Genomic DNA, 27639 nt, shown 5'->3' with positions numbered 1-27639 from the left:
AATGTACATTCATTGTGATACTTGTTACTGGTTGTTAACACAGGCATATCAGCAATCCGGACAATCGTGTCAACGTTAATACGGATTTATTTTGGTTTTCAAAATACATTGATTTCGTCACATGAATTTGAATTTATCCCACAAGAAAGGGTTTAGGTGTCGACTTCAAGGGGAGGCCGTTCTCATGACACTTCGAGGGGTTGGTTGGCTCCAAGTCGGGCTTGAAACATTTCACTTTGGCAAACAGGCACCTTGGGACGGACAGAATTTGTGTGAGGAAACAACAAAATAACATAAGGAAGCGGATGGGATTCATCTAACGCTGATATGCACCGTTCGCAAAAGACTGAAGGTGTCATGTCTTCTTTTACATATAAACGTATTATTAAGGTGTTGGCCATTTACTGGTGTATGTGAGGAAATAACATATTAACAGGAAGCGAAGTGGATTCAACTATCACTGATACACACATTATAGTCTGTCAACTTAACTTTTGGCACCCTGTTTTTCACAATTTACATAAAATTTCCTGAATATTTTAAAACACTGTTCTGTTCATATGGTAATTGTATACCGTGACCTAACAAGATATCGATTTTAGTAATTTTAAAACGATTATTAAAGATTTTGCCTTTAAACCTGTCATATAATAATTGTAAAACTGTGGAGAGTTTTACGAGGGGTTAACGCACCTGACGGAAAAGCCAACAACACTGTAAAATGTGTGTCAGCGTGATATGTACATGACGGGTATTTACATTAGCACGCTTAAGTTATATCAAAGATCGTCAACACGCACAGGTTGCAGGAAAACGATGTTATACAAAAGTTACCGGCAAATCATCACAAAGAGTTTACAATTTTTTCAAGCGCGAGGCAAAGCGAAAAAAAAGTCTTTTTATTTAATGGAATGTTTCTCCAAAAGACATTTAATGCCACGAAGATCTGCAAAAGAATATTGCAAAGAGTTATCTCCCATGACACTTTTTCAGAGCCTGACGATTGCATGGCAGTTAAATCGGGGCCGTCTCAAAACATGCAAAGAAAACAAAGCTTGATGAATTCGATAGAAGGGTTGTGAGGGACGTCATGCGTCGGTTACATCGATCCATATTGTCAAGCAAACTGACGAAAATATTGTCAAAAGAAAACCATGACATCATTGTATCAAAGCATACCATACGCAAGCTGTTGCTCAAATTTGGATATAGATACAAGAGATCAAGCAACCAGTCTTTTTTAAGGCCTTAAATTAATCTACTTGTTTAAAATGGATTTATGATGATTAAACAGTCCCTGTAGATTTTCTTGCAGGCGTAACAATGTAAACAAGATGCACGCGTGTCACACCATGTTGTTGGCTGTTCCATCCCATCATTTTTGCTCCCTTGTATAACTACTTCTATTTTTCATATTTTTATAAGATGGCTTCTTAAGACGAAGCTTTAATAATTGACATAAAATTATGAAATTTAAACCTTGGATAGGTTATAAGATATAAAGAGCGTATGCACAAAAACATTTTGAAGGCATTTTTGGTTCAAAGGTAAATTGTGAAAAACAGGGTGTCAAAAGTTCAGTTGACGGACTATAAGAAATCATGATAGTGTTCAGGGGAGTGTCAGACTATAATTTAATTTTTGGAAGGGCATGGTACAAGTGGACAGATAACTTTGTATTGAACCTTTTTTATACACTTGAAATTAGTAGTTATTCAGGATTTACGTTTTGAAGAAATTGTCGTGAGAAAAGGACGAGTAGTTGGGAAGCCTCTGGAACTTCACAAACATGAGTGACAATTCCCTTTGCACAATCAAATGACAAATGCAATATTTACAGTCCGCCGTATTCAAGTTATCGCACATAGTCCGTCAGCCTCACTTTTGGAACACGTTTTTTTGCAAGTTACGTTTAAACAACAAAAGGTATCCAACTTGTATTCACTCAGTTAATAATGATATCTGGCGACCTAATTGGGTGTTGAATTGCTAAAATTTATATCAACTATAAATGATGTTACTCAAGAAACTATCATATAAAGTTTCTGACAACAACAACATTTTCACAAGGGAGTACTGGCAAGTACTGGAATAGCTATCAACAATGTCGCAATGTGTGTCAACATGTTATGTACATGCATGCACGAGCATTTCATGGGGAGTGTTTGTGACGTCACAGCTAGTGTTCGGGTGTCGGCAAGATGCTCTCTAAAGATTCACGGGATATAGTTAAAAGGGTACATGCGTTTTGCAAGAAAGAAGCCAAGAGACAAAAACCCTTTATTTCTATGAATTGCTTCACAAAACGTACACTTCATGCTACCAAGGTTTCAAGAACAACGCTTCATCGCATTATATTTCTTGACAATGATACAGAGTCTGACACTGAAACCCCGAGTGGGTCGGGGAGCATCTCAAAACATCCTAAAAATGGGAAACTGGATGATTTTGATAGACGAGTAGTGAGGGATGTAATTCGATGTTTACACAAGTCGAATCAGGCTATATCTTCCAGAAAGTTGAAGAAGATACTTCAAGATGACCATGATATCCATGTCTCCAAGTACACAATATGTAAGTTATTGTTTAAATATGGATACCGCTTCAAGAGACTGAGCAACCAAAAGTTGACATTGGGCGATATCATAGCATTGAGAGCTCGGTATCTGAGGAAGATTCGTCAGATGAGAGAAGAAGGACATGAAATCGCGTGGCGTGATGACACGTGGGTAAATGCTAACCATACTTCTTCTTACCAATTGCAGCACCGAGATGCAGAGAACAACAGAGGAATACCTCTTGGAAAAGGAGAGAGACTCATAATCCTTCATGCTGGCTGTCGCTTGGGGTTTCTTCCTGGATGTGATGCTGTTTTCAGGGCCAATTCCAAGGATGGACGGGATTACCACAGTGAAATGAACTCTGCAGTGTTCACTGAATATGTGACTGAACTGCACTGGTTGACCATTCTGTGATCGTAATGGACAATGAACCTTATCACAGCTGCATTGACCCCCAGGATAAGTATCCAACCTCAGCTTCCAGAAAGGGAGATATGATTGCTTGGCTTGACAAACATGGCATCGATATATCCATCAAAACCAACAAAAGTAGAGTTGTACATAATTATTTTTACCAAAAAGCAACCACCTATTTATCAAATTGACAATCTGCTTAAACAACAAGGTCATGAAGTTGTACGTCTCCCACCCTATAACTGTGACTTAAATCCGATAGAACTGGTATGGGGCCACCTTAAAAAACAAGTTGCACAGAAGAACAAATCGTTTTAGTTAGCCGACGTAAAACGTATTGTGATTGATGAAATTTGTAACGTCCCAGCAGTTTTGTGGAAAATGTTTGTAGGTCACGTTTTGCAGGTCAGTAGAAGAACAAAATTGGCAAAATGATGGTTTTTCAAACAGAAACGGTCACACCATTGATCATAGATTGGAGGCTGAATCTGACTCTGACATTGAAGTCGGGGCTTCTGGCACATCTGAATCTGAACATTCACATGTTCTCATAATATGGCAAGTCTTCACCTTCTCACCTTGTAATATTATGATGTTTGATAATCAAATTAACTACTTGCCTTTACCTTTCAATACAAATGAATAATTAAAAACATCTGTCTAAAATGAAAAATAGTTTGGTGATACGGTCCCTTCTCAACATGTCCATACACAATCACGACGTTACCCAACCTGCACGTGCCACACACATTGCAACATTGTTGATAGCTATTCCAGTACTTCCCAGTACTCCCTTCTGAAAATGTTGTTGTTGTCAGAAACTTTATATGATAGTTTCTTAAGTAAAATGTTTAATAGTTGATATACATTTTAACAATTCAACATCCAATTAGATCGCCAGATATCATTATTAACTGAGCGAATAAAAGTTGGATACCTTTTGTTGTTTAAACGTAACTTGCAATAACCGTGTTCCAAAAGTTAGGTTGACGGACTATGATCATGTGTTCCATATGAAGACTATCAATCAATGAAGCTACTTTTCTGCTTCACTGGTGACACCCGTCACAAATACATGCAAAGTCAAGTCAATTATTTACCTGAAAACGCAGAGATAAAAGGAACCAGTAGTAACATGCATTTGCGTCTGGTATCATTTTGGTCACAGATGCCTCGAATTTGGAATTGTACTACACATCTTTGAAAAATTCATTAAAGCATTGGATGCTATGACCGTAACCAAATATTTTGAGTACTGGTGGAAAGTTGACTGTTGTGAGACTGAAGTCATACTCTTGCCTATGGAATTTTGGGTATTACTCTGAATCATTATAAATAGATCTTATTCTGATGTCTGTGCGTTGTTTTACGCCGCGCTCTACAAAATCCCCGCTTTATAAACCCGGCCTGTAAATATTCGAGTCCAGTGATTGACATCATGAGCATCGATCTACTCAGCTGGGATACGATATCATACATCAACCAAGCCAGCAAGCCGACCACTGACTGACCAGTGACCGCTCTCTGCATCACATGTCAGGACAACATGGAGGACATGATATGCTTTGGGGAAAACTAGACTATTGGTGGTTCCTGAAAGTTGAAACATTGTGAAAGATCATATTCAGGGGGTCTGATTTTTTGTCTGAGAATGTGGAAACTGTTAATATTGCTGTGCGGATGTCTTACTGGTTCGTGTACACCTTCCCGTCAGAACCGCAGATGTCAGCGTCTACGTTCACCCCACATTTGATTAAGTTGATGTTGGTACAGAAGACGTCCTTGATCAGGTCATACGCCGGGTCATGGCCCCACGTGACAGAGCTTGGAAGGATGGTGGTCATGTGACTGGCTGGAGATGACTTGACTTCACACGGTCCTTTGTGCTTCAAATTAATGTCGGAAGATGGCTGACATCTTGTTTTGGCAAACACGCAGCTGGATGTAGATAGAAAAATATAAGTGGTATCTTAGAATATTATATTCAGGTTGTTTCTTTCTTAATTTATTCCAATCGATCTACGCAACTGGAATACAATGACTTATATCAACCATGTCAGCGATCCTGACCACACGGTCCCTTAGAAGCTGGGTTCCTGAAGACCAAGTCTAACCTAGGTCTTCGCGGGGTTATTCGTGCTGTACATTTGGGTGGGAAGGCTGGACATTCTTGGTGTAACACTGAACTGAACATGTGCACTGTTGTTTCGCTAAAATACCAGCAGATTAGATGTTTTCACCTAAAAGTCACACGTAAGACCCCTGAGAGCCTCATTATTCCTTGGACAATAGAAATGGAATGCCTCATAAACTATCGTTAAAACCTTATTTCTTATAATTCCTTTCGATCAAACTAGTATTTTAAACCTGACAGCTTGCTTTGGCAAACACACAACTGAATGTTTATGAAAAATAGTGAGTGAGTGAGTAAGTTAATATTTAACGTCACATCGGCAATATTTCAGCCATATCGTGACATTTATGACAAATAGAGCATATACATGCAGTAAGACGGACATTCCTCTTGTAACGGCAATGTATTACATTCATGATACTGTATCAACGAAAACGTTTGATATGGTGAATGTGAAAGTTGGATATCACTGAGGTAAGAATTGTTTATTTGGGTTTTTGTTCAACGCCGCACTCAGATATATTCCAGCTATATGGCTGTGGTCTGTAAATAATGGAGCCTAGACCAGTCAATCCAGTGATCAACAGCATGAACATGGTCCCATGCAGTTGGGAATAGATGTCATGTGTCAACCACATCAGCGAGCCTGACGACCCGATTCCGTTAGACGCCTCTTACGACAAGCATGGGTTGCTGAAGACCAATTCTAACCTGGTGATATGTAAGTGACGTGGGTTTTGTGCCACTTTTAGCAATATTCCAGCAATATCAGCATGGTGAGCTAACGCTTTAACCACTGTGCTACCCCGTCGCCCCTCGGAGGCTCGGAGGCGAGGCGAGGTGAGGTGAAGTGAGGTGAGGTGAGGTGAGGTGAGGTGAGGTGAGGTGAGGTGAGGTGAGGTGAGGTGAAATTGGGTTTAACGTCGTGCTGGAGAATATTTCACTCATATGACGACGTGCATGCGTGTGTATGTGTATGTGCGGCTGCTTGTACAAGCTCAGACTGAAGCTGGTTTTATAGTGCTAGCCCACTGAGATACCATGCCGCAGTGAAGCATGAATACCCCACTCAGACTCATTATACTGACTCCGAGCCGACCAGTCCTTGTTGTACCCATGAATGCCAAGCGCCAGGCAGGGACCAACAAGTACCATATTTTAACGCTTTTAGTATGACGCGATCGGGGATCGAACCGCAACCTTCCGCACTCCGGGCGGACGCTCTAACCACTACACCACGGAGGCGGTCCCCGCCCCTCGGAGGTATGTGTCCACGGGTGAGGAATGTGGTGTATAAAGACGTATGAATTAATGAAGACAATCAGATCTGAGGGGGTACAGGGGGCGTGTGTTTTCACTGGTTTTATCGGCGTTTTATCAGCATTCATATTATTACTCATATTTTCTACGTATGCCTACTCACTTGTCAGGGTAGGTGACTTGGTCGGTGCCACACACTGTCTCGTCTTTCGTGACTATGTGTTGACTGCAGTCAAACTTCAAGATGGCGGCACACATTGTGGCGGAGTTAGGATGTTTGTTGATGTGGTCTAGGGCGTGCTCCACCGAATCCGTCGGCTTCGGATGACTAGATTGTGTCCATTGAATCTCGGACAGAAGAACTACAAACACATTTAGTTGTAACTTAGGCAGCTTTACCTGTAGGCACAGATGGCTTACACTGTACTACAGGTGCACTTAGGTAACATAACACTGAAGGCACAGATGGCTTACACTGTACTACAGGTATAGTTGGGCAAAATATTACTGAGGGCACAATTGGCTTACACTGTACTACAGGTGCACTTAGGTAACATAACACTGAAGGCACAATTGCCTTACACTGTACTACAGGTGCACTTAGGTAACATAACACTGAAGGCACAATTGGCTTACACTGTACTACAGGTGCACTTAGGTAACATAACACTGAAGGCACAATTGGCTTACACTGTACTACAGGTGCACTTAGGTAACATAACACTGAAGGCACAATTGGCTTACACTGTACTACAGGTGCACTTAGGTAACATAACACTGAAGGCACAATTGGCTTACACTGTGCTACAGGTGCACTTAGGTAACATAACACTGAAGGCACAATTGGCTTACACTGTACTACAGGTGAGCTTAGGTAACATAACACTGAAGGCACAATTGGCACACTGTACTACAGGTGCACTTAGGTAACATAACACTGAAGGCACAATTGGCTTACACTGTACTACAGGTGCACTTAGGTAACATAACACTGAAGGCACAGTTGGCTTACACTGTACTACAGGTGCACTTAGGTAACATAACACTGAAGGCACACTTGGCTTACACTGTACTACAGGTGCACTTAGGTAACATAACACTGAAGGCACAATTGGCTTACACTGTACTACAGGTATACTTAGTTGTCACAACACAGAAGACACAATTGGCTTAAACTTTGGTAACACTACACTACAGGTATACTTGGGTAACACTACAATACAGGTATACTTGGGTAACACTTGAATACAGGTATACCTGGGTAACACTAGACCACACGTATAGTTGGGTAACACCACAATACAGGTATACTTGAGTAACACTATAATACAGGTATACTTGGATAACACTACACTACAGGTATAGTTGGGTAACACTACAATACAGGTATAGTTTGGTAACACTACAATACAGTTATACTTGGGTAACACTAGACTACAGGTATAGTTGGGTAACACTACAATACAGGTATACTTGGGTAACACTACACTACAGGTATAGTTGGGTAACATTTGACTTCAGGTATACTTGGGCAACACTACAATACAGGTATACTTGGGAGTCACTAAAATACAGGTATACTTGGCTAACACTACACTACAGGTATAGTTGGGTAACACTACAATACAGGTATACTTGGGTAACACTACAATACAGGTATACTTGGGTAACACTAAAATACAGGTATAGTTGGGTAACACTACAATACAGGTATACTTGGGTAACACTACAATACAGGTATACTTGGCTAACACTACACTACAGGTATACTTGGGTAACACTACAACACAGGTATACTTGGGTAACACTACAATATAGGTATACTTGGCTAACACTACACTACAGGTATACTTGGGGAACACTACACTACGGGTATAGTTGGGTAACACTACAATACAGGTATACTTGGGTAACACTACACTACAGGTATACTTGGGTAACACTACAATGCAGGCATAGTTGGGTAACACTACAATACAGGCATAGTTGGGTAACACAACAATACAGGTATACTTGGGTAACACTACAATACAGGGATACTTGGGTAACACTACACTACAGGTCTACTTGGGTAACACTACAATACAGGTATACTTGGGTAACACTACACTACAGGTATAGTTGGGTAACACTTGACTACATGTATACCTGGCTAACACTTGACTAAAGGTATAGTTCGGTAACACTAGACTACAGGTATAGTTGGGTAACACTCCATCAAGGTATACTTGGGTAAAACTACACTGCAGGTATAGTTGGGTAACACTTGACTACAGGTATACCTGGGTAACACTTGACTACAGGTATAGTTGGGTAACACTACACTACAGGTATATTTAGGTAACACTACAATACAGGTATACTTGGCTAACACTACACTACAGGTATAGTTGGGTAACACTACAATACAGGTATACTTGGGTAACACTACAATACAGGTATACTTGGGTAACACCACACTACAGGTATACTTGGGTAACACTAAAATACAGGTATAGTTGGGTAACACTACAATACAGGTATACTTGGGTAACACTACAATACAGGTATACTTTGCTTACACTACACTACAGGTATACTTGGGTAACACTACAACACAGGTATACTTGGGTAACACTACAATATAGGTATACTTGGCTAACACTACACTACAGGTATACTTTGGGAACACTACACTACGGGTATAGTTGGGTAACACTACAATACAGGTATACTTGGGTAACACTACAATACAGGTATACTTGGGTAACACTACAATACAGGCATAGTTGGGTAACACTACACTACAAGTATCCTTGGGTTACACTACAATGCAGGCATAGTTGGGTAACACTACACTACAGGTCTACTTGGCTAACACAACAATACAGGTAAAGTTGGGTAACACTACAATACAGGGATACTTGGGTAACACTACACTACAGGTCTACTTGGGTAACACTACAATACAGGTATAGTTGGGTAACACTACACTACAGGTATAGTTGGGTAACACTTGACTACATGTATACCTGGGTAACACTTGACTACAGGTATACTTGGGTAACACTAGACTACAGGTATAGATGGGTAACACTACAATACAGGTATACTTTGGTAACACTACAATACAGTTATACTTGGGTAACACTACAATACAGGTATACTTGGCTAACACTACACTACAGGTATAGTTGGGTAACACTACACTACAGGTATAGTTGGGTAACAGTACAATACAGGTATACTTGGGTAACACTACAATACAGGTATACTTGGGTAACACTACAATACAGGTATAGTTGGGTAACACTACAATACAGGTATACTTAGGTAACACTACAATATAGGTATACTTGGCTAAAACTACACTACAGGTATAGTTGGGTAACACTACGATACAGGTATAGTTGGGTAACACTACAATACAGGTATACTTGGGTAACACTACAATACAGGTATACTTGGGTAACACTACAATACAGGTATACTTGGGTAACACTACAATACAGGCATAGTTGGGTAACACTACAATACAGGCATAGTTGGGTAATACTACAATGCAGGTTTACTTGGGTAACACTACAATACAGGGATACTTGGGTAACACTACACTACAGGTATACTTGGGTAACACTACACTACAGGTATAGTTGGGTAACACTTGACAACTACAGGTCTAAGCTAAGTAACACTACAATACAGGTATAGTTACAGGTAACACACTACAATACAGGTATACTTGGCTAACATACACTACAGGTATACGGGGTCTGGGTAACACTACACTACAGGTATAGTTGGGTAACACCACACTACAGGTAATACTAACACTACACTACAGGTATAGTTGGGTAACACTACACTACATGTATACCTGGGTAACACTTGACTACAGGTATACTTGGGTAACAGTAGACTACAGGTATAGTTGGGTAACACTACAATAAAGGTAAAGTTGGGTAACACTTGAATACAGGTATACCTGGGTAACACTAGACCACAAACGTATAGTTGGGTAACACCACAATACAGGCATACTTACAGGTATACTTGGATAACACTACACTACACAGGTAGTAACACTCACACACAGGTATGCACCACCACACAAGGTATAGTTGGGTAACACTACACTACAGGTATAGTTGGGTAACACCACACTACAGGTATACTTGGGTAACACTACAATACAGGTATAGTTTGGCTAACACTACAACTACAGGTATAGTTGGGTAACACAGGTATACTTTGGGAAACACCACAATACAGGTATACTTTAATAACACTACACTACAGGGTAACACCACATAGTTGGGTAACACTACACCACAGGTATATAACACTTGACTACATGTAACACTGCAACACCAATACAGGTATACTTTAAGTAACACTACACTACAGGTATAGTTAAAACACAACAACACAGGTAACACTAACTACAGGTATACTACACAGGTATAGTTGGGTACACCACAGGTATACTTGGCTAACACTACACCACAGGTATAGTTAAGTAACACTTGACCACATGTATACCTGGGTAACACTTTGACCACAGGTATACTTGGGTAACACTACACTACAGGTATAGTTAAGGTAAAGTTGGGTAACACTTGAATACACTACATGGTATACTTGACACCACAGGCATACTTGGGTAACACTACAATACAGGTAACTACTTGGGTACACTACAATACAGGTATAGTTTGGTAACACCACAATACAGTTATATACCACAATACAGGTATAACACACTACACTACAGGTATAGTTGGGGGAAACACCACAATACAGGTATAGTTGGGTAACACTACACTACAGGTAACATGGCTAACACACCACACTACAGTAACACTATAGTTGGGTAACACTTGACTACATGTACCTGGGTAACACTTGACTACTACAGGTATACTTGGGTAACAACCACTACAGGTATGGGTTACAGGGTGGGTAACACTACACACAGGTAAAGGTAAAGTTGGGTAACACTTGACTACATGAATACAGGACTATAGGTATAACTTGGGTAACACTAGGGCCACAGGTATGCTTGGGTAACACTTTAACACACACTACAGGTATACTTGAGTAACACTATAATACAGGTATACTTGGATAACACTACACTACAGGTATACTTGGGTAACACTACAATACAGGTATACCTGGCTAACCCTACACTACAGGTATAGTTGGGTAACACTACAATACAGGTATACTTTGGTAACACTACAATACAGTTATACTTGGGTAACACTACAATACAGGTATACTTAGCTTACACTACACTACAGGTAGAGTTGGGTAACACTACAATACAGGTATACTTGGGTAACACTACAATACAGGTATACTTGGGTAACACTACACTAAAGGTATACTTGGGTAACACTACAATACAGGTATAGTTGGGTAACACTACAATACAGGTATACTTGGGTAACACTACAATACAGGTATACTTGGCTAACACTACACTACAGGTACAGTTGGCTAACACTACACTACAGGTATACTTGGGTAACACTACACTACAGGTATAGTTGGGTAACACTTGACTACATGTATACCTGGGTACACTTGACTACAGGTATGCTTGGGCAACACTACAATGCAGGTATACTTGGGTAACACTACAATACAGGTATACTTGGGTAACACTACACTAAAGGTATACTTGGGTAACACTACAATACAGGTATAGTTGGGTAACACTACAATACAGGTATACTTGGGTAACACTACAATACAGGTATACTTGGCTAACACTACACTACAGGTATAGTTGGCTAACACCACACCACAGGTATACTTGGGTAACACTAACGCACACCACAGGTATAGTTGGGTAACACTTTGACTACATGGATAGTTGGGTACACTTGACTACAGGTATGCTTGGGCAACACTACAATGCAGGTATACTTGGGTAACACTACAATACAGGTATACTTGGGTAACACTACACTAAAGGTATACTTGGGTAACACTACAATACAGGTATAGTTGGGTAACACTACAATACAGGTATACTTGGGTAACACTACAATACAGGTATACTTGGCTAACACTACACTACAGGTATAGTTGGCTAACACTACACTACAGGTATACTTGGGTAACACTACACTACAGGTATAGTTGGGAAACACTTGACTACATGTATACCTGGGTACACTTGACTACAGGTATGCTTGGGCAACACTACAATACAGGTATAGTTGGGTAACACTACAATACAGGTATACTTGTCTAACACTACACTACAGGTATACTTGGCAAACACTACACTACAGGTATAGTTTGGTAACACTACACTACAGGTATACTTGGGAGTCACTACAATACAGGTATACTTGGCTAACACTACACTACAGGTATAGTTGGGTAACACTACAATACAGGTATACTTGGGTAACACTACAATACAGGTATACTTGGGTAACACTACGCTACAGGTATACTTGGGTAACACTACAATACAGGTATAGTTGGGTAACACTACAATACAGGTATACTTGGGTAACACTACACTAAAGGTATACTTGGGTAACACTACAATACAGGTATAGTTGGGTAACACTACAATACAGGTATACTTGGCTAACACTACACTACAGGTATAGTTGGCTAACACTACACTACAGGTATACTTGGGTAACACTACACTACAGGTATAGTTGGGTAACACTTGACTACATGTATACCTGGGTAACACTTGACTACAGGTATACTTGGGTAACACTAGACTACAGGTATAGTTGGGTATCACTACAATACAGGTATACTTGGCTAACACTAGACTACAGGTATACATGGGAAACACTACAATACAGGTATAGTTGGGTAACACTACACTACAGGTCTACTTGGCTAACACTACTCTACAGGTATAGTTGGGTAACACTTGACTACATGTATACCTGGGTAACACTTGACTACAGGTATACTTGGGTAACACTAGACTACAGGTATAGTTGGGTAACACTACAATACAGGTAAAGTTGGGTAACACTTGAATACAGGTATACCTGGGTAACACTAGACCACACGTATACTTGGGTAACACCACAATACAGGTATACTTGGGTAACACTATAATACAGGTATACTTGACTAACACTTCACTACAGGTATACTTGGGTAACACTACAATACAGGTATACTTGGCTAACACTACACTACAGGTATAGTTGGGTAACACTACAATATAGGTATACTTTGGTAACACTACAATACAGTTATACTTTGGGTAACACTACAATACAGCTATATGCTTGGCAAACACCTACACTACAGGTATAGTTGGGTAACACTACAGTACAGGTATACTTGGGAGTCACTACAATACAGGTATACTTGGCTAACACTACACTACAGGTATAGCTGGGAAACACTACAATACAGGTATAGTTGGGTAACACTACACTACAGGTCTACTTGGCTAACACTACACTACAGGTATACTTGGGTAACACTACACTACAGGTACACTTAGTAGTCACTACATAAAGGTATACTTGGCTAACACTGCAATACAAGTATACTTGGGTAACACTACAATACAGGTATGCATGGCTATCACTACACTACAGGTATAGTTGGGTAACACTACACTACAGGTATACTTAGTAGTCACTACATACAGGTATACTTGGCTAACACTACAATACAGGTATACTTGGGTAACACTACAATACAGGTATACTTGGCTAACACTACACTACAGGTATAGTTGGGTAACACTACAATACAGGTATACTTGGGTAACACTACAATACAGGTATACTTGGGTAACACTACAATACAGGTATACTTGGGTAACACTACAATACAGGTCTCCTTGGGTAACACTACAATACAGTTATACTTGGGTAACACTACACTACAGGTATAGTTGGGTAACACTACAATACAGGTATACTTGGGTAACACTTCAATACAGGCATAGTTGGGTAACACTACAATACAGGTATACTTGGGTAACACTTCAATACAGGCATAGTTGGGTAACACTACAATACAGGTATACTTGGGTAACACTACAATACAGGTATACTTGGGTAACACTACAATACAGGTATACTTGGCTAACACTACACTACAGGTATACTTGGCTAACACTACACTACAGGTATACTTGGGTAACACTACACTACAGGTATAGTTGGGTAACACTTGACTACATGTATACCTGGGTAACACTTGACTACAGGTATACTTGGGTAACACTAGACTACAGATATAGTTGGGTATCGCTACAATACAGGTATACTTGGCTAACACTAGACTACAGGTATACTTGGGAAACACTACACAGGTATAGTTGGGTAACACTACACTACAGGTCTACTTGGCTAACACTACTCTACAGGTATAGTTGGGTAACACTTGACTACATGTATACCTGGGTAACACTTGACTACAGGTATACTTGGGTAACACTAGACTACAGGTATAGTTGGGTAACACTACAATACAGGTAAAGTTGGGTAACACTTGAATACAGGTATACCTGGGTAACACTAGACCACACGTATACTTGGGTAACACCACAATACAGGTATACTTGGGTAACACTATAATACAGGTATACTTGACTAACACTTCACTACAGGTATACTTGGGTAACACTACAATACAGGTATACTTGGCTAACACTACACTACAGGTATAGTTGGGTAACACTACAATATAGGTATACTTTGGTAACACTACAATACAGTTATACTTGGGTAACACTACAATACAGCTATACTTGGCAAACACTACACTACAGGTATAGTTGGGTAACACTACAGTACAGGTATACTTGGGAGTCACTACAATACAGGTATACTTGGCTAACACTACACTACAGGTATAGCTGGGAAACACTACAATACAGGTATAGTTGGGTAACACTACACTACAGGTCTACTTGGCTAACACTACACTACAGGTATACTTGGGTAACACTACACTACAGGTACACTTAGTAGTCACTACATAAAGGTATACTTGGCTAACACTGCAATACAAGTATACTTGGGTAACACTACAATACAGGTATGCATGGCTATCACTACACTACAGGTATAGTTGGGTAACACTACACTACAGGTATACTTAGTAGTCACTACATACAGGTATACTTGGCTAACACTACAATACAGGTATACTTGGGTAACACTACAATACAGGTATACTTGGCTAACACTACACTACAGTTATAGTTGGGTAACAGTACAATACAGGTATACTTGGGTAACACTACAATACAGGTATACTTGGGTAACACTACGCTACAGGTATACTTGGGTAACACTACAATACAGGTATAGTTGGGTAACACTACAATACAGGTATACTTGGGTAACACTACACTAAAGGTATACTTGGGTAACACTACAATACAGGTATACTTGGGTAACACTACAATACAGGTATACTTGGCTAACACTACACTACAGGTATAGTTGGCTAACACTACACTACAGGTATACTTGGGTAACACTACACTACAGGTATAGTTGGGTAACACTTGACTACATGTATACCTGGGTAACACTTGACTACAGGTATACTTGGGTAACACTAGACTACAGGTATAGTTGGGTATCGCTACAATACAGGTATACTTGGCTAACACTAGACTACAGGTATACTTGGGAAACACTACAATACAGGTATAGTTGGGTAACACTACACTACAGGTCTACTTGGCTAACACTACTCTACAGGTATAGTTGGGTAACACTTGACTACATGTATACCTGGGTAACACTTGACTACAGGTATACTTGGGTAACACTAGACTACAGGTATAGTTGGGTAACACTACAATACAGGTAAAGTTGGGTAACACTTGAATACAGGTATACCTGGGTAACACTAGACCACACGTATACTTGGGTAACACCACAATACAGGTATACTTGGGTAACACTATAATACAGGTATAACTTGACTAACACTTCACTACAGGTATACTTGGGTAACACTACAATACAGGTATACTTGGCTAACACTACACTACAGGTATAGTTAGGGTAACACTACAATATAGGTATACTTTGGTAACACTTCACAATACAGTTATACTTGGGTAACACTACAATACAGCTATGCTTGGCAAACACTACACTACAGGTATGGTTGGGTAACACTACAGTACAGGTATGCTTGGGAGTCACTACAATACAGGTATACTTGGCTAACACTACACTACAGGTATAGCTGGGAAACACTACAATACAGGTATAGTTGGGTAACACTACACTACAGGTCTACTTGGCTAACACTACACTACAGGTATACTTGGGTAACACTACACCACAGGTACCTTAGTAGTCACTACATAAAAGGTATGCTTGGCTAACACTGCAATACAAGTATACTTGGTAACACTACAATACAGGTATGCATGGCTATCACTACACTACAGGTATAGTTGGAGTAACACTACACTACAGGTATACTTAGTAGTCACTACATACAGGTATGCTTGGCTAACACTACAATACAGGTATACTTGGGTAACACTACAATACAGGTATACTTGGCTAACACTACACTACAGGTATAGTTGGGTAACACTACAATACAGGTATACTTGGGTAACACTACAATACAGGTATACTTGGGTAACACTACAATACAGGTATACTTGGGTAACACTACAATACAGGTCTCCTTGGGTAACACTACAATACAGTTATACTTGGGTAACACTACACTACAGGTATAGTTGGGTAACACTACAATACAGGTATACTTGGGTAACACTTCAATACAGGCATAGTTGGGTAACACTACAATACAGGTATACTTGGGTAACACTTCAATACAGGCATAGTTGGGTAACACTACAATACAGGTATACTTGGGTAACACTACAATACAGGTATACTTGGGTAACACTACAATACAGGTATACTTGGCTAACACTACACTACAGGTATAGTTGGCTAACACTACACTACAGGTATACTTGGGTAACACTACACTACAGGTATAGTTGGGTAACACTTGACTACATGTATACCTGGGTAACACTTGACTACAGGTATACTTGGGTAACACTAGACTACAGGTATAGTTGGGTATCGCTTCCACAATACAGGTATACTTGGCTAACACTAGACTACAGGTATACTTGGGAAACACTACAATACAGGTATAGTTGGGTAACACTACACTACAGGTCTACTTGGCTAACACTACTCTACAGGTATAGTTGGGTAACACTTGACTACATGTATACCTGGGTAACACTTGACTACAGGTATACTTGGGTAACACTAGACTACAGGTATAGTTGGGTAACACTACAATACAGGTAAAGTTGGGTAACACTTGAATACAGGTATACCTGGGTAACACTAGACCACACGTATACTTGGGTAACACCACAATACAGGTATACTTGGGTAACACTATAATACAGGTATACTTGACTAACACTTCACTACAGGTATACTTGGGTAACACTACAATACAGGTATACTTGGCTAACACTACACTACAGGTATAGTTGGGTAACACTACAATATAGGTATACTTTGGTAACACTACAATACAGTTATACTTGGGTAACACTACAATACAGCTATACTTGGCAAACACTACACTACAGGTATAGTTGGGTAACACTACAGTACAGGTATACTTGGGAGTCACTACAATACAGGTATACTTGGCTAACACTACACTACAGGTATAGCTGGGAAACACTACAATACAGGTATAGTTGGGTAACACTACACTACAGGTCTACTTGGCTAACACTACACTACAGGTATACTTGGGTAACACTACACTACAGGTACACTTAGTAGTCACTACATAAAGGTATACTTGGCTAACACTGCAATACAAGTATACTTGGGTAACACTACAATACAGGTATGCATGGCTATCACTACACTACAGGTATAGTTGGGTAACACTACACTACAGGTATACTTAGTAGTCACTACATACAGGTATACTTGGCTAACACTACAATACAGGTATACTTGGGTAACACTACAATACAGGTATACTTGGCTAACACTACACTACAGGTATAGTTGGGTAACACTACAATACAGGTATACTTGGGTAACACTACAATACAGGTATACTTGGGTAACACTACAATACAGGTATACTTGGGTAACACTACAATACAGGTCTCCTTGGGTAACACTACAATACAGTTATACTTGGGTAACACTACACTACAGGTATAGTTGGGTAACACTACAATACAGGTATACTTGGGTAACACTTCAATACAGGCATAGTTGGGTAACACTACAATACAGGTATACTTGGGTAACACTTCAATACAGGCATAGTTGGGTAACACTACAATACAGGTATACTTGGGTAACACTACAATACAGGTATACTTGGGTAACACTACAATACAGGTATACTTGGCTAACACTACACTACAGGTATAGTTGGCTAACACTACACTACAGGTATGCTTAAGGTAACACTACACTACAGGTATAGTTGGGTAACACTTGACTACATGTATACCTGGGTAACACTTGACTACAGGTATACTTGGGTAACACTAGACTACAGGTATAGTTGGGTATCATACAATACAGGTATACTTGGCTAACACTAGACTACAGGTATACTTGGGAAACACTACAATACAGGCATAGTTGGGTAACACTACACTACAGGTCTACTTGGCTAACACTACTCTACAGGTATAGTTGGGTAACACTTGACTACATGTATACCTGGGTAACACTTGACCACAGGTATACTTGGGCAACACTAGACCACAGGTATAGTTGGGTAACACCACAATACAGGTAAAGTTGGGTAACACTTGAATACAGGGTATACCTGGGTAACACTAGACCACACGTATACTTGGGTAACACCACAATACAGGTATACTTGGGTAACACTATAATACAGGTATACTTGACTAACACTTCACCACAGGTATACTTGGGTAACACTACAACACAGGTATACTTGGCTAACACTACACTACAGGTATAGTTGGGTAACACTACAATATAGGCATACTTTGGTAACACTACAATACAGTTATACTTGGGTAACACTACAATACAGCCTATACTTGGCAAACACTACACTACAGGTATAGTTGGGCAACACTACACAGCACAGGTATGCTTGGGAGTCACTACAATACAGGCATACTCTGGCTAACACTACACCACAGGTATAGCTGGGAAACACTACAACACAGGTATAGTTGGGTAACACTACACCACAGGTCTACTTGGCTAACACTACACCACAGGTATACTTGGGTAACACTACACTACAGGTACACTTAGTAGTCACTACATAAAGGTATACTTGGCTAACACTGCAATACAAGTATACTTGGGTAACACTACAATACAGGTATGCATGGCTATCACTACACCACAGGTATAGTTGGGTAACACTACACCACAGGCATACTTAGTAGTCACCACATACAGGTATACTTGGCTAACACTACAATACAGGTATACTTGGGTAACACTACAATACAGGTATACTTGGCTAACACTACACTACAGGTATAGTTGGGTAACACTACAATACAGGTATACTTGGGTAACACTACAATACAGGTATACTTGGGTAACACTACAATACAGGTATACTTGGGTAACACTACAATACAGGTCTCCTTGGGTAACACTACAATACAGTTATACTTGGGTAACACTACACTACAGGTATAGTTGGGTAACACTACACTACAGGTATACTTGGGTAACACTTCAATACAGGCATAGTTGGGTAACACTACAATACAGGTATACTTGGGTAACACTTCAATACAGGCATAGTTGGGTAACACTACAATACAGGTATTTTTGGGTAACACTAGAATACAGGCATACTTGGGTAACACTACACTACAGGTATAGTTGGGTAACACTACAATACAGGTATACTTGGGTAACACTAGACTACAGGTATAGTTGGGTAACACTACAATACAGGTATACTTGGCTAACACTACACTACAGGTATACTTGGGTAACACTACAATACAGGTATAGTTGGGTAACACTACAGTACAGGTATACTTGGGTAACACTACAATACAGGTCTACTTGGCTAACACTACAGGTATACTTGGGTAACACTACAGGTCTACTTGGATTACACTACGCTACAGGTATACTTGGGTAACACTACACTACAGGTCTACTTGGGTAACACTACAGGTCTACTTGGGTAACACTACAATACAGGTATACTTGGGTAACACTACACTACAGGTATACTTGGGTAACACTACACTACAGGTATAGTTGGGTAACACTATACTACAGGTATACTTGGGTAACACTACACTACAGGTATACTTGGGTAACACTACAATACAGGTCTACTTGGCTAACACTACACTACAGGTATAGTTGGGTAACACTACAATACAGGTATACTTGGGTAACACTACACTACAGATATACTTGGGTAACACTACACTACAGGTATACTTGGGTAACACTACACTACAGGTATACTTGGGTTACACTACACTACAGGTCTATTTGGGTAACACTACACTACAGGTATACTTGGGTAACACTACAATACAGGTATAGTTGGGTAACACTACAATACAGGTATACTTGGGTAACACTACACTACAGGTATAGTTGGGTAACACTTGACTACATGTATACCTGGGTACACTTGACTACAGGTATGCTTGGGCAACACTACAATACAGGCATAGTTGGGTAACACTACAAAACAGGTATACTTGGCTAACACTACACTACAGGTATACTTGGGTTACACTACACTACAGGTCTATTTGGGTAACACTACAATACAGGTATACTTGGGTAACACTACAATACAGGTATAGTTGGGTAACACTACAATACAGGTATACTTGGGTAACACTACACTACAGGTATACTTGGGTTACACTACACTACAGGTCTATTTGGGTAACACTACACTACAGGTATACTTGGGTAACACTACAATACAGGTATAGTTGGGTAACACTACAATACAGGTATACTTGGGTAACACTACACTACAGGTATAGTTGGGTAACACTTGACTACATGTATACCTTGGTAACACTTGACTACAGGTATACTTGGGTAACACTAGACTACAGGTATAGTTGGGTAACACTACAATACAGGTAAAGTTGGGTAACACTTGAGCACAGGTATACCTGGGTAACATTAGACCACAGGTATACTTGGGTAACACTACAATACAGGTATACTTGGCTAACACTACACTACAGGTATACTTGGCTAACACTACACTACAGGTATACTTAGTAGTCACTACATACAGGTATACTTGGCTAACACTGCAATACAAGTATACTTGGGTAACACTACAATACAGGTATGCATGGCTATCACTACACTACAGGTATAGTTGGGTAACACTACACTACAGGTATACTTAGTAGTAACTACATACAGGTATACTTGGCCAACACTACAATACAGGTATACTTGGGTAACACTACAATACAGGTATACTTGGCTAACACTACACTACAGGTATAGTTGGGTAACACTACAATACAGGTATACTTGGGTAACACTACAATACAGGTATACTTGGGTAACACTACAATACAGGTCTACTTGGGTAACACTACAATACAGGTCTACTTGGGTAACACTACAATACAGTTATACTTGGGTAACACTACACTACAGGTATAGTTGGGTAACACTACAATACAGGTATACTTGGGTAACACTAGACTACAGGTATAGTTGGGGAACACTACAATACAGGAAAAGTTGGGTAACACTACACTACAGGTATACCTGGGTAACACTAGACCACACGTATACTTGGGTAACACCACAATACAGGTATACTTGGGTAACACTATAATACAGGTATACTTGACTAACACTACACTACAGGTATACTTGGGTAACACTACAATACAGGTATACTTGGCTAACACTACACTACAGGTATAGTTGGGTAACACTACAATACAGGTATACTTTGGTAACACTACAATACAGTTATACTTGGGTAACACTACAATAAAGCTATACTTGGCAAACACTACACTACAGGTATAGTTGGGTAACACTACACTACAGGTATACTTGGGAGTCACTACAATACAGGTATACTTGGCTAACACTACACTACAGGTATAGTAGGGTAACACTACAAAACAGGTATAGTTGGGTAACAGTACAATACAGGTATACTTGGGTAACACTACAATACAGGTATACTTGGCTAACACTACACTACAGGTATAGTTGGATAACACTACAATACAGGTATACTTGGGTAACACTACAATACAGGTAGAATTGGGTAACACTACACTAAAGGTATACTTGGGTAACACTACAATACAGGTATAGTTGGATAACACAACAATACAGGTATACTTGGGTAACACTACAATACAGGTATACTTGGCTAACACTACACTACAGGTGTAGTTGGCTAACACTACACTACAGGTATACTTGGGTAACACTACACTACAGGTATAGTTGGGTAACACTTGACTACATGTATACCTGGGTACACTTGACTACAGGTATACTTGGGTAACACTAGACTACAGGTATAGTTGGGTAACACTACAATACAGGTATACTCGGCTAACACTTCACTACAGGTATACTTGGGTAACACTACAATACAGGTATAGTTGGGTAACACTACAATACAGGGATACTTGGCTAACACTACACTACAGGTATACTTGGGTTACACTACACTACAGGTCTATTTGGGTAACACTACACTACAGGTATACTTGGGTAACACTACAATACAGGTATAGTTCGGTAACACTACAATACAGGTATACTTGGGTAACACTACACTACAGGTATACTTGGGTTACACTACACTACAGGTCTATTTGGGTAACACTACACTACAGGTATACTTGGGTAACACTACAATACAGGTATAGTTGGGTAACACTACAATACAGGTATACTTGGGTAACACTACACTACAGGTATAGTTGGGTAACACTTGACTACATGTATACCTGGGTAACACTTGACTACAGGTATACTTGGGTAACACTAGACTACAGGTATAGTTGGGTAACACTACAATACAGGTAAAGTTGGGTAACACTTGAGTACAGGTATACCTTGGTATAATTAGACCACAGGTATACTTTGGTAACACTACAATACAGGTATACTTGGCTAACACTACACTACAGGTATATTTGGCTAACACTACACTACAGGTATACTTAGTAGTCACTACATACAGGTATACTTCTATTAACACTGCAATACAAGTATACTTGGGTAACACTACAATACAGGTATGCATGGCTATCACTACACTACAGGTATAGTTGGGTAACACTACACTACAGGTATACTTAGTAGTCACTACATACAGGTATACTTGGCTAACACTACAATACAGGTATACTTGGGTAACACTACAATTCAGGTATACTTGGCTAACACTACACTACAGGTATAGTTGGGTAACACTACAATACAGGTATACTTGGGTAACACTACAATACAGGTATACTTGGGTAACACTACAATACAGGTATACTTGGGTAACACTACAATACAGGTCTACTTGGGTAACACTACAATACAGTTATACTTGGGTAACACTACACTACAGGTATAGTTGGGTAACACTACAATACAGGTATACTTGGGTAACACTTCAATACAGGCATACTTGGCCAACACTACAATACAGGTATACTTGGGTAACACTACAATACAGGCATAGTTGGGTAACACTACAATACAGGTATTTTTGGGTAACACTAGAATACAGGCATACTTGGGTAACACTACACTACAGGTATAGTTGGGTAACACTACAATACAGGTATACTTGGGTAACACTAGACTACAGGTATAGTTGGGTAACACTACAATACAGGTATACTTGGCTAACACTACACTACAGGTATACTTGGGTAACACTACAATACAGGTATACTTGGGTAACACTAGACTACAGGTATAGTTGGGGAACACTACAATACAGGAAAAGTTGGGTAACACTACACTACAGGTATACCTGGGTAACACTAGACCACACGTATACTTGGGTAACACCACAATACAGGTATACTTGGGTAACACTATAATACAGGTATACTTGACTAACACTACACTACAGGTATACTTGGGTAACACTACAATACAGGTATACTTGGCTAACACTACACTACAGGTATAGTTGGGTAACACTACAATACAGGTATACTTTGGTAACACTACAATACAGTTATACTTGGGTAACACTACAATAAAGCTATACTTGGCAAACACTACACTACAGGTATAGTTGGGTAACACTACACTACAGGTATACTTGGGAGTCACTACAATACAGTTATACTTGGCTAACACTACACTACAGGTATAGTAGGGTAACACTACAAAACAGGTATAGTTGGGTAACAGTACAATACAGGTATACTTGGGTAACACTACAATACAGGTATACTTGGCTAACACTACACTACAGGTATAGTTGGATAACACTACACTACAGGTATACTTGGCTAACACTACACTACAGGTATACTTGGGTAACACTAGACTACAGGTATAGTTGGGTAACACTACAATACAGGTATACTTGGCTAACACTACACTACAGGTATACTTGGGTAACACTACAATACAGGTATAGTTGGGTAACACTACAATACAGGTATACTTGGGTAACACTACAATACAGGTCTACTTGGCTAACACTACAGGTCTACTTGGGTAACACTACAGGTCTACTTGGATTACACTACGCTACAGGTATACTTGGGTAACACTACACTACAGGTCTACTTGGGTAACACTACAGGTCTACTTGGGTAACACTACAATACAGGTATACTTGGGTAACACTACACTACAGGTATACTTGGGTAACACTACACTACAGGTATAGTTGGGTAACACTACACTACAGGTATACTTGGGTAACACTACACTACAGGTCTACTTGGGTAACACTACAATACAGGTCTACTTGGCTAACACTACACTACAGGTATAGTTGGGTAACACTACAATACAGGTATACTTGGGTAACACTACACTACAGATATACTTGGGTAACACTACACTACAGGTATACTTGGGTAACACTACACTACAGGTATACTTGGGTTACACTACACTACAGGTCTATTTGGGTAACACTACACTACAGGTATACTTGGGTAACACTACAATACAGGTATAGTTGGGTAACACTACAATACAGGTATACTTGGGTAACACTACAATACAGGTCTACTTGGCTAACACTACAGGTCTACTTGGGTAACACTACAGGTCTACTTGGATTACACTACGCTACAGGTATACTTGGGTAACACTACACTACAGGTCTACTTGGGTAACACTACAGGTCTACTTGGGTAACACTACAATACAGGTATACTTGGGTAACACTACACTACAGGTATACTTGGGTAACACTACACTACAGGTATAGTTGGGTAACACTACACTACAGGTATACTTGGGTAACACTACACTACAGGTATACTTGGGTAACACTACAATACAGGTCTACTTGGCTAACACTACACTACAGGTATAGTTGGGTAACACTACAATACAGGTATACTTGGGTAACACTACACTACAGATATACTTGGGTAACACTACACTACAGGTATACTTGGGTAACACTACACTACAGTTATACTTGGGTTACACTACACTACAGGTCTATTTGGGTAACACTACACTACAGGTATACTTGGGTAACACTACACTACATGTCTACTTGGGTAACACTACAGGTCTACTTGGGTAACACTACAATACTGGCATAGTTGGGTAACACTACACTACAGGTATACCTGAGTGACTAGACTAAACCACATATACACAAAGATTACTGCAGGTACTTGAATTAGACACACCCCATGAATACTTGGCTGGCACAATATTCCAGGCACATCTTCTGTGAAAGAACCTCCCCAAGACCTGTACATGGTGCATGTTTTCTGCTTTAAACGAAGGTATCAGACAAGGCACTATTACACAGACCCCTCGATTGAACAGCGGTCGTGTCATGTATTATATGGTGATGGGCATTCAGGAAATACCACCAGGTTATCTAAAGAAGTGGGTCGTTTCATGGCACCAGCCTGCACGCTTTTAATCAAATGGAAACATGGCAGAAAACTCCAGTACCGTGACATGACATATTTGACTCGCTGTATCGTGTGTACACATGGAAGACGAGAAGCATAGACTCACCAAAAGCCATCCCAAGAAACAGCAGATGGAAGGAACAACTCATGGTTAGTTCCAGGTGAGAGTATGTCTGCGTGTCGTGTACCAGGAGACACTCCTGGCAAGGTTGACCTCTTGAGATAAGCTAAGGAACAGGGCAATACTACATATATTACCACATATATACAGTGGAATCTGTCAATCCGGACTCTTTGGTAACCGGTTTTCTCCATAATCCGGACTACTCTCAGAGTCCCGGCAAAATTGTTCTTAATTCATCATTAAAACTTGCTCATCCGGACTCTCTAAATTAAGGATTACAGATTAAAACAACAGTCCCGACAATGGTTATGAGAACAATGCTTTGTAACCCGGACGTAGCTGACTAAAATAACAATCCGTTGATAAATCTCCATTACTTTTTTTCTCAGACTGAGTGTATCGGATATGTTGATATTACCCCCAGCTTTTCTAAAAAGAATATTACCGTAGATAAAGCCTAATTTTGAGGATAAAAATGAAGTTTGTAGAAGGGGGTCGGCTTAACTATGGCTTACACTTTCGTCAAACTTTTCCAGGCGGTAAGTAAACGACATGGACATATTATTTAAAATTATGAGGAATTAACAAAACAAACAAAAAACAAATAAGTTATTTACAGTCCAAATATCAAATGCGAGTACGGCCCATGTTGACAATGTTTGTTAACCGGAAGTGGACATATTCTCGTTCCTGTTTTTCATCAGTTCACAAAGGTAAACATGGTAAACAAAGAATCATATGTTGTTATCAATGGTGATGCTGCTGGTGGAAAACAAAACTATGCCACCATGTGCTGTCGTATATCGTAAAGGTATCGGGTGAAACTGTGTGAAGGTTCTGTGTTTAGTGGTCATTAAACATCATGCACTTGAACGCGGACATAAAGCAAAAGGCGATTTCCCAGGAAGGATAATATCTAAAACAATAACTGACTGAGTTTAGTTTTACGCCGCTTTTAGCAATATTCCAGCAATATCACGGCGGGGGACACCAGAAATGAGCTTAACACATTGTGCCCATGTGGCGT

General features: G+C 39.8%; 1 protein-coding gene across 1 annotated transcript; it reads right to left on the bottom strand.

Moving 5' to 3' along the window:
- Positions 1-69: 69 nt before the first annotated feature.
- On the bottom strand, positions 70-26727 carry LOC124276965 (agrin-like). Its single transcript, XM_046712619.1, has 4 exons — positions 26595-26727; positions 6533-6731; positions 4665-4913; positions 70-251 (listed from the first exon to the last, which is right to left on the bottom strand). The coding sequence occupies exons 1-4, from the start codon at positions 26635-26637 to the stop codon at positions 134-136; spliced, it is 609 nt and encodes a 202-aa protein (XP_046568575.1). The 5' UTR covers positions 26638-26727; the 3' UTR covers positions 70-133.
- Positions 26728-27639: the final 912 nt, after the last annotated feature.

Source organism: Haliotis rubra, unplaced genomic scaffold, assembly GCF_003918875.1.
Source record: "Haliotis rubra isolate DU_JTF1 unplaced genomic scaffold, ASM391887v1 Scf216, whole genome shotgun sequence".
Taxonomy (NCBI): Eukaryota; Metazoa; Mollusca; class Gastropoda; order Lepetellida; family Haliotidae; genus Haliotis; species Haliotis rubra.
Note: the sequence above shows the minus strand (reverse complement) of the source record. Positions and strands in the feature narration are given on the sequence as shown.

Coding starts and splice junctions, on each gene's coding strand:
- LOC124276965 (XM_046712619.1), bottom strand. CDS start 26,637: ATGAGTTGTTCCTTCCATCTGCTGTTTCTTGGGATGGCTTTTG. Junction 4,914..6,532: donor CAAGTCACCTACCCTGACAA/GTGAGTAGGCAT, acceptor ATCTACATCCAG/CTGCGTGTTTGCCAAAACAA. Junction 252..4,664: donor GGGAAGGTGTACACGAACCA/GTAAGACATCCG, acceptor GTCCGTCCCAAG/GTGCCTGTTTGCCAAAGTGA.